Source organism: Spermophilus citellus, assembly GCF_964194105.1.
Source record: "Spermophilus citellus genome assembly, chromosome: 8".
Lineage (NCBI taxonomy): Eukaryota > Metazoa > Chordata > Mammalia > Rodentia > Sciuridae > Spermophilus > Spermophilus citellus.
In genome coordinates, this window is record NC_138189.1 from 24,029,796 (window position 1) to 24,041,965 (window position 12,170).

General features: G+C 34.3%; 1 protein-coding gene across 11 annotated transcripts in view; it reads left to right on the forward strand.

The window, feature by feature from the left end:
* PCDH7 (protocadherin 7) overlaps positions 1 to 12,170 on the forward strand; it is a 402,869-nt gene that overhangs the window by 15,236 nt on the left and 375,463 nt on the right. For 6 of the 11 annotated variants that reach the window (XM_081304865.1, XM_081304869.1, XM_081304872.1 and 3 more), the window contains exon 2: positions 4,309 to 4,359. The exons of the other annotated variants lie outside the window; for them this stretch is intronic. In XM_081304865.1, the coding sequence (XP_081160991.1) occupies positions 4,309 to 4,359 (51 nt within the window). The remainder of the gene's footprint in view (positions 1 to 4,308; positions 4,360 to 12,170) is intronic. 11 annotated transcript variants of the gene reach the window in all.

The following is a 12,170-nucleotide window of genomic DNA, read 5'->3' on the forward strand; positions in this document are numbered from 1 at the left end:
CCTCTTCTGTCATTTTACATAATGACCCTAGTGCTGATTATATGACAGGGTTTATGGGGGTCACATGAATCATTTGAGAATTTTTGAAGCACTATCACAACTGACATAATATTTCTAGTCATCCATGAATTTCTCTAAACACTTTGGAAGGTGCTTTTACACTTTGGTCGTATTTTCATTGTATTTTATTTTTAAAAGACTAAAAGAATATCTGTCCTAACCACATGTTCAAACCTCTGCTTGTCTCTTAGCCTGGTCATCTTCCAAGTTGTGCTAATCTGGTACCAAGGTGTGACTATGTGTGGCTCTCCACATATGCTATGAGGCACTGGTTAGTGTTAAAAAGACCTCCAGGACTTGAAGCTCATCTCTCTGTAGTGAAGCAGGAGTGGTAATGGATTATGGTTGTAGAGCAGTTAGTTGAGGAGAGGCTCACAACAATTCTGAAACATCATTTTTGACAATTTTTTAAAAATCCTATCACTTTTCAACCGTCATTTCTTCTTGCCATGTGATCTTTCCTGGGACATTATCTTTCCCTTCCTGTCCAGCAACTAAAAGTAACAGCTGTCATTTATGAAACTTTTATTCTGTGCTGATGATCACTGTGCCAAGGGCTCTGCTGTATTATATCATTTACTTCCTCCAGCAGTCCTAGAAACAAGTAATATCAGAATTTCCATGTGACGCAGGAAACAGGATAAATGGAGCCTCTCCAAATTCCTGCTCCCTCTACTATGGAAATCCCCTCCAACAGACTTCTCTCTAAATATATGATAATTTGTATTATGTAGTCTTCCTCATAGATTTTCATTTACATAGTTACATTTTTAGCTTTTGTATGATTTTCTAGTCCACAATGCCTGCTCTGAATTCCCAGCAGGTTTAGTAGAGTCTGTATTAGTCTACTCAGGCTGCTATAACAAAATACCACAGACTGGGTGTCCTAAATACTTTTTTTTTTTTCAGTTCTGGAGCCTGAAATTCTTAGATTAAGATGCTGGCAGGCGTGGCTTTTGGCGAGGCCTATCTACTTGGCTTGTAGGCAGCAGCTGTCTTTCTGTGTCCTCATATAACCTTTCCTCTGTACATGTGCACAGAGAAAGCTCCTATGTCCCATCCTCCTATAAATTCTATCAGATTAGTACCCTAACTTTATGACCTCATTTAACCTTAAAGCCTTATCTCCAAGTATAGTCACATTAGGGATTAAGACTTTAATGTGTGTACTTGGGGGGGGGGGGGACACAATTCAGTCCCTAACAGAGTCTATTCTTGGTCTAAGCAAGAATACATTGGACAGCATCATCCTTTCCTCACCAGTTTGTTATTCATTACAGACAGTGTGAACATTCGTAGGAGAGTATTCCTTCCACTTTTCCTTTCCAGAGGAGCTCCAAACAGCAACCTTATAAATGTGTTCTTACAATTGATGAAGAATGGGAAGATTTGCTATGGCTTTTGTGAAAAATATGTGAATCTGTAATGCATATGCATGTGCAAAAAAGTTTAAAATACACTTTGGCTTACCACATCTAAATTTTATGCTCATACTTTCTGCCATTTCCAGCTTTCGTGGAAATTTGTGGTATTAAGTAACATCTTAGTTATTTTAATTTTACCCACCAATAAGTTCTTGTATGCATATTACTTAAAGTAGCATCAAAAATTTGCATAAAATAGTACAAACTTGTTTCATGAATTTTGTTTGTTTGTTCTGTCTTTCATTTTTTGAAATTGGGGATGTTTAACCAATGATGTATCCCTGGTCCTTTTTATGTTTTTATTTTGAGACAGGGTATTGCTGAATTGCTTAAGGCCTTGCTAAATTTCTGAGGCTGGTCTCAAGCTTGCACTCCTCCTGCCTCAGTCTCCTGAGTTGCTTGGATGAGATATTTTAAATTACAATATTAATATTTAGTGCAAACCATCTAATACATTTTCAGCATGAAAATCCAAGTGAAAATCAGTAGGAATTAAATGTAGAAGGAAGTGAACAGAAATGTAGACTTACTAATTCTTTTTTTATAAGGAAAATCTCAGTGAATTTTCTGCATGGTGGCATCAGTGGTTGTACAGGGATCTAGTGGTTCTGATTTCTCATGGCAGATGGAAATGACCAGGCATATAACCAAGGCTGAATCCCCACTCCCAGAGACTCCTCTGGAATTATTATTTTTAACGTGGGCAGTAAACATTTCACAATGAGTTGCAGCCATGCACAATTCAGGGATTATGCTTTCATTCACCTATTGTGCTTTTTAAATTTCTTAATAAAATTAAAACGTCAGGTGATAAAATACATACAGACTAATCTGAATCTGGATCTCCATAAACATCCAACATGGTGAATGCAGGGGTGTCCTTGTAGAGGGATAAACGATAAGTTCATCAAAGTCTTACAGTACCACTCCCACATTTTTTCTTTGGTCAGTATTTCCAGGCAATGAAACATTAATAGCTGAATGGAGTTTTCCTAAGAAGTACCTGTCCAAGCTTCTAGATCTGATTTTACATTTGACTACCAACATTTTAACAAAGGAAGTTTAACATACCTCTGTTCAGGGAATATCAGTAATTATTAAATAGACAAAGATATATTTTAAAAACTCCATCTAAATGTTTTTTTCTAAATATTTTACTGTTGATCACAGGGATCAATTTTGGATACAGAGATGGCATTTCTAGAGTAAATTAGGAAAAATGTTGACAATTACTGTTTTTCTAAACCAATACAACTATTTGGTCAGGAACACTAAAATTTGCTTTGTTAGTAAACTTGTGGGGTTTTTCTTTAATGTACCTTTAATAAGTTATATATATATATATATATATACATATATGTATATATATATAACTTTACATGTATGTGCATGTAAATGTATATGTAGCATAAGTATATACATATGCATAATACATATACAGGCACACATATGTACAATGTGTGTATACACATGCAGAATGTGTATACACACAGAGAAGTTATGCAATTAATATCTCTGTGAGCAGATACTTACTAAGTAACTACTATATGCCAATTATGATCATGGTACTATTCTAGACCCTGGAGAAATAGCAATAACAGAAACTGACATAAATGCTTACCTCTTTGGAATTTCAGTTTCAGTGGAAAAATATATAAATACTAAAAGTAAATGTATATTGTACACTATATTTTGAGTATTGGTCAACATATTTTATACACATTAATACTCATTAAATAGGCATATCAGCCTTCCAGTATTCCTATGGTTACCTTAATTTTGCAGATGTGGAAAGTGATGAGCAGTGAGTTGAGTAATTTGCTCATATTTACAGAAGCTGTAAAGTGGCAGAGCTGAGGTTTAAGGACAGGCAGTCCAGTTACACAGGCCACATGCTCAGCCTCTGTTCCTGTGTGAAGTAGAGGGAACGTGTCTGTGATACAACCAGCTACTTATGTGGGAAGGAAATTCCATCTTTTGCTTCTCTGAAAGGCTTCTGTGATATTCAACCTTGCTATTTTATTAACTTACTATGTTCTTGTAATTAGGTCATTCAATCTATTTTTTAAATAGTATCACCTTAAACCTTAAAATCGAAGTGCAGATCAAAAGATAGGACGGTGGAAATTAGACCAATTGGTGTTCTTCTTCCTTCTACTCATCCTGTGCTATTTGAAAATGACATAAAATATATTTTTCTTTTCATTATTTTAATATTTTTTATTTTATTCAGTATTTTCCTACTCTGTTTTGTACATCATTGATGCAAATTGGAAAAACATTTTTAAAAAAGTTTTGAATTGCTATTTGATTTAGGACAGGAAATGCCTTTTAATGAAGAGCAAAATTTTGACCCAAAATTTGTAACTAGTACATTTCATTTACCTTTTACAAAAAAAGTAAAACATGTTTTTCTCTTGATTTTTAGTGTTCACAATATTTGAAAGAAAGTAAAGTGAACATAAATTAACATATAATATTTTAGAAACTTATTCTTTTTTTTTACATTTCTTTAAATTAGGTGCTTATTATTAACCATTCAATTTAAATATGACCTGCAGTATTTTCCTCTTATCTTCAGGAGATATATTCCAAAATTCCCAGTGGGTGCATGAATTTGCAGAGGGCATGGAATCATACACTTTATGCTGTGTTTTTTTTCTATAATACATATCTTTGATAGAATGTAATTTATAATTAAGCACAGTAAGTGGTTAACAACAATAATTAATAATAAAAGAATAATTATAACAATATACTATAATAAAAGTTATTAAAATTTATGCATCATTTATTTCTGGAATATTCTACATAATATTTTCAGACTGCAGTTGACTATGGAAGCCATGCAGAAGGATGGAATATGGTTTATAATGTAAGAATTTTTCTTTTAAAATATATTATCATTGTATTTTTTACAATTTACATAGTTTTAATGAAACATATTTTGTTGGCAAAAGATGTAGATGAGTAGCACTAAAGTTCATTTGAACCTGATTCTCTTTTCCTTTTTTTAAAATCATCCCAGGGATGGAACCCAGGGCCTTGGATATGTTAGGCAAGTGCTTTACCACTAAGCTACACCTCAGCCCTGAAGTCAAATCTTTATGAAAATAATTGTATACTAATTTTTGATTGAGGTAGTGTCTTAATGTGTCAGTGACAGTTTTTATTGTTGGATTTTTTTTTTACCTAAGCAGCTTTCCCAAAATATTAATCATTGAAATAACTGTGTTCCGTTGTATAATACCTTTGCATACATGAAAACTGAATCAATCTGAGTATTAGTAGAATAATTTAACATTTCAAGTACCAAAACCAATGAATTGATTTCTGATACTACTGTTTCCTCATTCCATTTAAGCATTTGTAGAATTTTGTTTCCTCAACAATGGATTAAAATATTGCCAACATTGCAGTTATATTTCTATTAGGGAAAATAAGTCCCAGTTAATGCCCAGATCCCACTTGAATTCTTAACAGTGTGATATACCACCTTCCTTTCTCATGAAAGTTTAACTCCAGTTTATAAGCAGCCACCTTAAAGGCACAGGACTCTAGAAACTGATCAGTGTTTGTTATTGGCTTACTAACTATGGATCTCATAAATATATTTTGTAATTACTAAATCGTTAGATTATAAGAAAATTAGGGGTAGGAATAATTTGGCTTGATTTGGAAAGGTTGTTCAATTTAGTGTTTGAGGATTGATAATTAGTTATGAATCTATAAACTTCAATAATGGTATTGGCACACTTTCAAGAAGGGGAAAGAGAAGATTGAGGATGTAGCATGTTTTGCATAATTACACTGTAAGAATTTGGTGAAATCCACTAATTGTTCTGTATATATAATTATCACTCTTTCGAGAGGTTTCCTGGATATACCTTGAGATTTTTTTGTGTGTGCATTCAGACAACCGGGAATTGTTTTCAGTCCCCACTAATAAGTAGTATGAACACTAACCTTACCAAGTAAGCAAGCAATAAAAGTGTGTGCTTATGAATTCTTAAGAGTTCATGGCTATTAATCTTGAAGTTGTTGATCATTCTCTTGTAAGCTAACAATTATCACTAGAGCACAAGGCCGGGGACTCAAATGGTAAACAAGCATATCACTGTTGGCTAGCCTCAGAAATGGCTTAATGAAGAATTGAGTTTTATGTTGTGTTTATGATTTCAAATATATAATAATTCTTGATAATTATTTGATGAATGTACATCAGAAGGGACTTAAAGTGCCCAATGTCCCCACCATGTCACATTCCAGTTAATAAAACAGCATCTGCACAGAGTGGAAGAACAATAGACATGGCTTGAACAAGCAAAATGGTCCATATATTACTTTCATGATGTTCACATACATATGTCTGTATAAATTTCTCAACTCCACTTCAGAAATGTTCATTGCTACATTTTAGGCAACAAAGAAGCCCTGCAGAGAAAATGATAGTGATTTGTATGAAGCCTAAACAAAGAAAATCCAGAAACATTTCTAGTCTTTAATTATTGTGTCGTGTATACTCTTGGCACTTAGCTTGTGTTCAGAGTTGACCGGTGTGATGCTTTTTTAATCTCTGGTGTTTGTGAGGAAGCAGAGTGCTGCCACTTGAACTACAACTTTTGTTTTGATGTTATTTAATATCAGAAGGAAAGAAATTATTCATCACATACTGCTTTGTATAAAAAGAAATTGAAACACAGAAAAATCCTCACATCTACAAGCATGGCTTGTAGCATAATGTGCCTTTGTTTGGGTACAATCCTGGCTTGGAGGCAGATGCAGATTTTACAAGATTTGTTTTGGTTTTGATCTCTGATATTGAACAACTTTTCCCTCTACCTTTCGTCTTACTAATTCATTTAACACTCAATGGGAACTGTGAAAGTCTGACCATGAAACTTGGAATATTGGTTAGTGTGATTTCTGTTACACATTGTGTAAAGAAAATACATATGAGGAGGATGGATGGAAAAAAAATTGAAAATGAAGTAATGGTGCCGGAAGTTGAACCTAAGTATTTCTCTAGAAGAATTAAGCTTTTTTTTTTTTTAAAGAATATTTTGTTACCAAAAATAGTAGCGTTGTCACATTTCATTCCTAGCACTCTTCCTTGGAGAAAAATTGAAGACACATTATTTTATCACTCTGAGAAAATGCAGAAATGTTTTATTGAAGAAAGGAGAAAAAATGTGCTTTAGAACCAGAGAGGAAAGTCTCAATTTACAAAAGGAAAAAAAAAAAAAAAGAATCAAGGATTTTGCTCAGGGGTCCAAAAAAATGTTTGGCTTATTTCTTTTTTATCACTTAAGCTGGTATCTTGCTGGGCCTCTTTATTGAATAATTGAAAAAAAAATGGGTAGGGGAGGGACATTTTCATCAAAGGCAAAAGATAGTGAGAAATAAAAGTACTAAGGGAATATAGATAGGAAGTTGTATCTTTCTGTACTTTCATGATTGCCTACATTTCTTCCTAAACTTATAGTTGAAAAGCACTGAAAAAAATATCAAGCCCTAAGGAAAATGCTAGAGAATGAATCCTAACATTCTAGGCTCGTTTACCTGAAGTGCTTACACACACACACACACACACACACACACACACACAGACAGAGTCTCTCTCCTGCTTTCTCTCTCTTTCTCTCTCAAACACACACATACACATACACACACACACACATACACACACACACATACACACACACATACACACACACACACACACACACACACTCTCTCATAGGCACCCAAGAACACACACTACCAATACAACCATAAGCAGCAGCTCAAACTACTTTACCTTTTTAAACAGCCATCTGTTTATATTTGCAAATTAAAGCAAAAATAGTTTGATGAACACTGAAATTTTGGGCACATATTGGCATTTTTGGAACAGTTTTCAGAAAAAGTATTAGTAACTATCTCACTAGTTTCAAGTTGTGAAAGAAGATTGTTAGAATAATGACTTCAGCAAAGTGGAAATTCCATTTTTGGCAATGTTCCTGAAAGACATTGGATTTGTAGGTAATCTGTGTCCCCCTGGATTCTTGAGCTTCCTCTGCAGCAGGGTTCGTTTATGAGCATGAGGTGCTGCTCATTTCTTTCCCCAGTGGCAGCCTGTAAGCTTTTACGCCAGCTCCATCTTCATTTTTTTTTTGCGCTAAGTAGGCTGATTGTTCTTACTGTCTAAGAGGGAGTCTGAAGTCCATACCAAGCAGCCAAGGGATAAGAATGTTTTAAACACTGAATGTTTTTCCAACTCCAGTATCCCAACAGCATTGAGAAAACTATAAAGAATCAGCAAATCTGGAATTTGTTTTTAACCATCAATTTTCCAGAATTCCTTGATGATGTCTAAAAATCAGTAGAGGTAGAAATCCAAGTATGCCTAAGCTGTGTCCTTATGAAGTTATATGATTCAAAATGTGATCGGACCTTAAATAAGACATTAATAATGTTACCAGAATTTATATGTATAAGTGAGTATTCCTTATTTACTCAATTATTTAACTCCTAATTATTAATGTCCTATTGCACTAGTAATGTAAAGCAGACGTTCACAATTTTGTAGGGGAGATAGTTTTATACAGGAATAATAATGTAGTATAATATAATGGGAACCATATGTACCCTGGGGAAGCACTTACTAATTCATGGGAAGGTTGATGCTTGACAATTGCCTCACAAGGAAATTATAATATAACTTTGATTTCTCTCTCCTTTATAGTCCTGCATCAATATTGCAACCTTGGCCATGGGGCATCGACTGTTCTCATTGGAGCTCAATTGAAATGTATTTTTCTCCACACCCTCCTTTACATTTCAACAGTTTTTGCTCTTTATGGATTTCTAATGGTTCTTTTTCCTTTGATCGTGAATATTAGAACCAGTTAATGAGCAGCTTAGTTAGCTTCACTGCATTTTAGCCATTCTGTGATTTTGACCCAAACTGAATCTTCCCACTGTAACTGTTCACTCTGAATTCTTCACACTTGTCTCTAAATGACTTTTAGTTATTTTTAGATGTGAAAACACCTTCAAATGGGAGCTTTTAGTATCGCTGCAGAGATTGAATGAAAAAGGACAGATGCTATGAAGTGATTTCTAAAAGAGAAGTTATGGGGATGCTTTGAATCATGGCAACAATACTGGAATATTCGCACCTTCCCAAAGTAACTTCTTTGAGGAATAAAACAATTCACCTGAGTCATACATACATTTTCTTAAGGACATATTTTTGTACCCACTATATTTTTTAAATGCATTGGTTGCAGAAGGTTTTCAAGCTCTGGAATATCTTGAGAAATATCATAATGGTTATTCATTTTTTTTAACAATTTCTAATTGTTTTCTGGTGTTTTTCATTTCTTCTAGTACTCTCCTTTTGCCCAAGCACCTACATGTCTTCTATTAACAGCAATACTTGTATCAACTGGCTTTCAGATTATTCTGCTGAAGTGACCAGTTGATGACAATTTTTAAGATATTGCCTCTCCCAGTTATATTCCTATTTATGGAGGGTTCTGGAAGAACAGAAAGACCTGATGTGATCTTTTCTAATGACGGAACTCCTGTGAGGTATCCTGTAGAATAGAGGGGAAAATATCTGGAGGCAAAGCAACCCTGGGTGGCTTTTTTTTTTTTTATTGGTTGTTCAAAACATTACATAGTTCTTGATATATCATATTTCACACTTTGATTCAAGTTGGTTATGAACTCCCTTTTTTACCCCGTATACAGATTACAGTCACATCAGTCCCTGGGTGGCTTTTCCCCTGTCCCTCTTGGTCTCTTGATTTAGGCTCTTTAAGCTGTAACTGACAATTAACCCCTAGTTGAGGTCCAGGTGGTACTTAGGTACTACATGTTCAGTGCTAATGTTACTCAGCATCAAACTAATTAGTTCATTTGATATAAATATATCTTCTAAATAAATGTTTTAAAAACTCCTAGGGTAATTCCAGGTCTAGAAACCTCTCACTACCAGGAAATAACAAAGGCCGATAATTCTAGCCTAGATAACAACAACAACCACCATTTAAAATCACATTTATCTCATTTCTGAAAAGTGTTAAAAAGAAGCAAGGGTCAGAAGAACGACATTTATAAATTGTACTTGTACAACCTCAGGGCAAAAGTTGGTAAAGGGTTGTTAATTATTAAAAGAATGACCAGATTGATTTCATGGGAATTATCTTCTATTGTAAGGCCCTGCAACATCAAGACAGGCCAGAGGAGCATCTGTTCTGGAATGAGCATCATAGAGCAGTTTGCCTTGGTTGCAATTCTCCCTTTAATATTTTGGCATCTCAGTTTCCTAGCTTTTTATTCTGCCAACTTCTCCAGTCTCCTGAGACCTCATTTTCAGTAACTATTCTTGAAATTTGTCCCATTTAGTTTCTATAAAACCTTGCAGAATCTCCATCTAATTCTCTCATGGCCATGGTTTGAGCTATTACATTGACTGGGATATTCTACTGAGAGTATGCTTACACTGGTGAATATTAGTGGTTTAATATGTTAACATTACTCATGGCTATTTGTAGGAATTAGAAATTGACTTGATGGAAAAAAAAATTTATCTGTGGCTTTTTCAACTGAGTCTAGCTGATGTGGAAAAAAAGACTTTTTAAAAAATTCATTCATTTCTCTTTTATTACTCTATTTTTCTTCCTTTTTCAGGTTTTTAATTATATAGTCTAATCAACCTTAAATAGATATTCATTGGACTGGGCTATCCCCACATGAGGATTTAGTAATCTATGTTATTTGTATCACTGGGTCATTTTTGCCACTGGTATAGTGGTGAATTCTTTAATGAATCAGAATAGAGTAGCTTAATTAATCATTTGAACCAGATATATGATGTGCCTTAATACTTTAAGTATTTCAGAGCATTTTTTAATTACTCCCATCATGGCAATTTATATTACAATTTTTAAAAGACATTTAGCTAAAACTGTGTCTTGTTAAAATGTTTTTATATGTTTTATATGAATGACAGTGAACTGTGTCTAAGAAAATAGAGACATCAGTACTATGCAACCAAGAGATTCTAATTCCTGTCCTATGTGATGTTGGATAATGCATTCATCAGTAATTTCCCACGTGTTTTCTAGGCCCTCGCTTTGGTCTTGTATAGGTTCCTGTTGCCCCAATAACAAATTAAGATGATCACAGCAACTTAATATTTATTTATTATGGCTGTCATGGTTAAAAATCGTAATGGTTCTCACTGGGATAAAGTCAATATATTGACAGGACTGTGTTTCTTTCTGGATTGTTGAGAAGAGAATCTGTTTTCTTGTCCTTTGCAGCCTCTAGAAGCTCTCTCTTTGGCTCTTCACTCTATTCCATCTTCTAAGACAAGATTAACTGGTAGAGTCTTTCTTTGTCACAGCTCCTTCCTCTGACACTTTTCTCTCTCTTATGCATTTGAGTATACTGTGAGGACATTGAGCTCACTCAACTAATCAAAAAGTTAAGTTGATTTAAAACTTCAGTTCAGGTTAGTTGGTTTAAAACTTCAGTTCCATCTGCATTTTTAATCCCCACTTTGCTATGTAAAGTAACACATATACAAATTCCCTGGATTAGGATTTAGACCTCTTGGGGAACCTTCATTTTGCCTACTGCAGATCTGGTATGCAAGCATTCTCAAACTTTGAAATAGGCACTTCATAAGTCATTAAATATTATTTGGGGAGTCTTCAGCCAGACTTTGTTTTGAAAGTGCAATCTCAGTACTTTAATTTTTAATCACCAAATATTTTCTTCATTGTTATATTTGCTACATTTTGCTTTTCCCTCAAAATAATTTAATAGTGTTTAAAAAACTTTTTTGAGAAGTAACCAGGTTTTTTCCTCTGCAAGATGTAAGGTTTATTCTCATAGACAAAACTGTCACATATTTTGAGACACAGACCATTAGTATGATTGCCTATTTAGTGATTTCACTCTTTGTTAGTATTACAAGACTGAGAAACTTTTTCCAAACTATGTCTTCAACTTACCAACCACCTATTCTGTACAAATTCAGTGACTGTTGTTTGATATGATCTGACTTTCTCCAACAGAGGCAGAGAAGGGTAAAAATAGCCATGACGTGGTGTAGATATGATTCTACTTCTTTGGGCATGCATATCTGAATCTGTATGTTGGATGTAACACTATCTGTCCCGTAGGAATGTTGCTAGGTTTAAAGGCATTAAGGAATGCATGCATAGGAACTTAAAGAAGGTATCTTTAGTCCCTGAGGTATGGCCTGACAATGACCTCACTGAAGAAACAATCTGATAGGCTTTTTCAGGACCACCTTGAAAGCAGCAAGATGTAATTAATATATGGCCTGAGTCATAGTTTCTCTCTTTCTATCTACTATTTTGTACATTTCTTTATGACAGGAACCTATACTAACACACTAATCACTACTATTGGACAAGTAGTTGTCAAAGGAGAAAGAGACAGGTGATGAATTAGTGAAGACAATTAGATCATTCAGTCATAGCTTTCTCAAATACATTCAGTTTATTTCTATATACTTATATTTATCTTGGGGATTGTGAATCTAGGAAAGTGTTTCCCCAAGGGAGAAAGAAAGCAATGGAAGTAAAGAAGATGGGGAAAGAAATAGAGACAAAAGAAAAGGAAATACTGACTATAGTCTCTGGAGAAAATTGGTTTCAC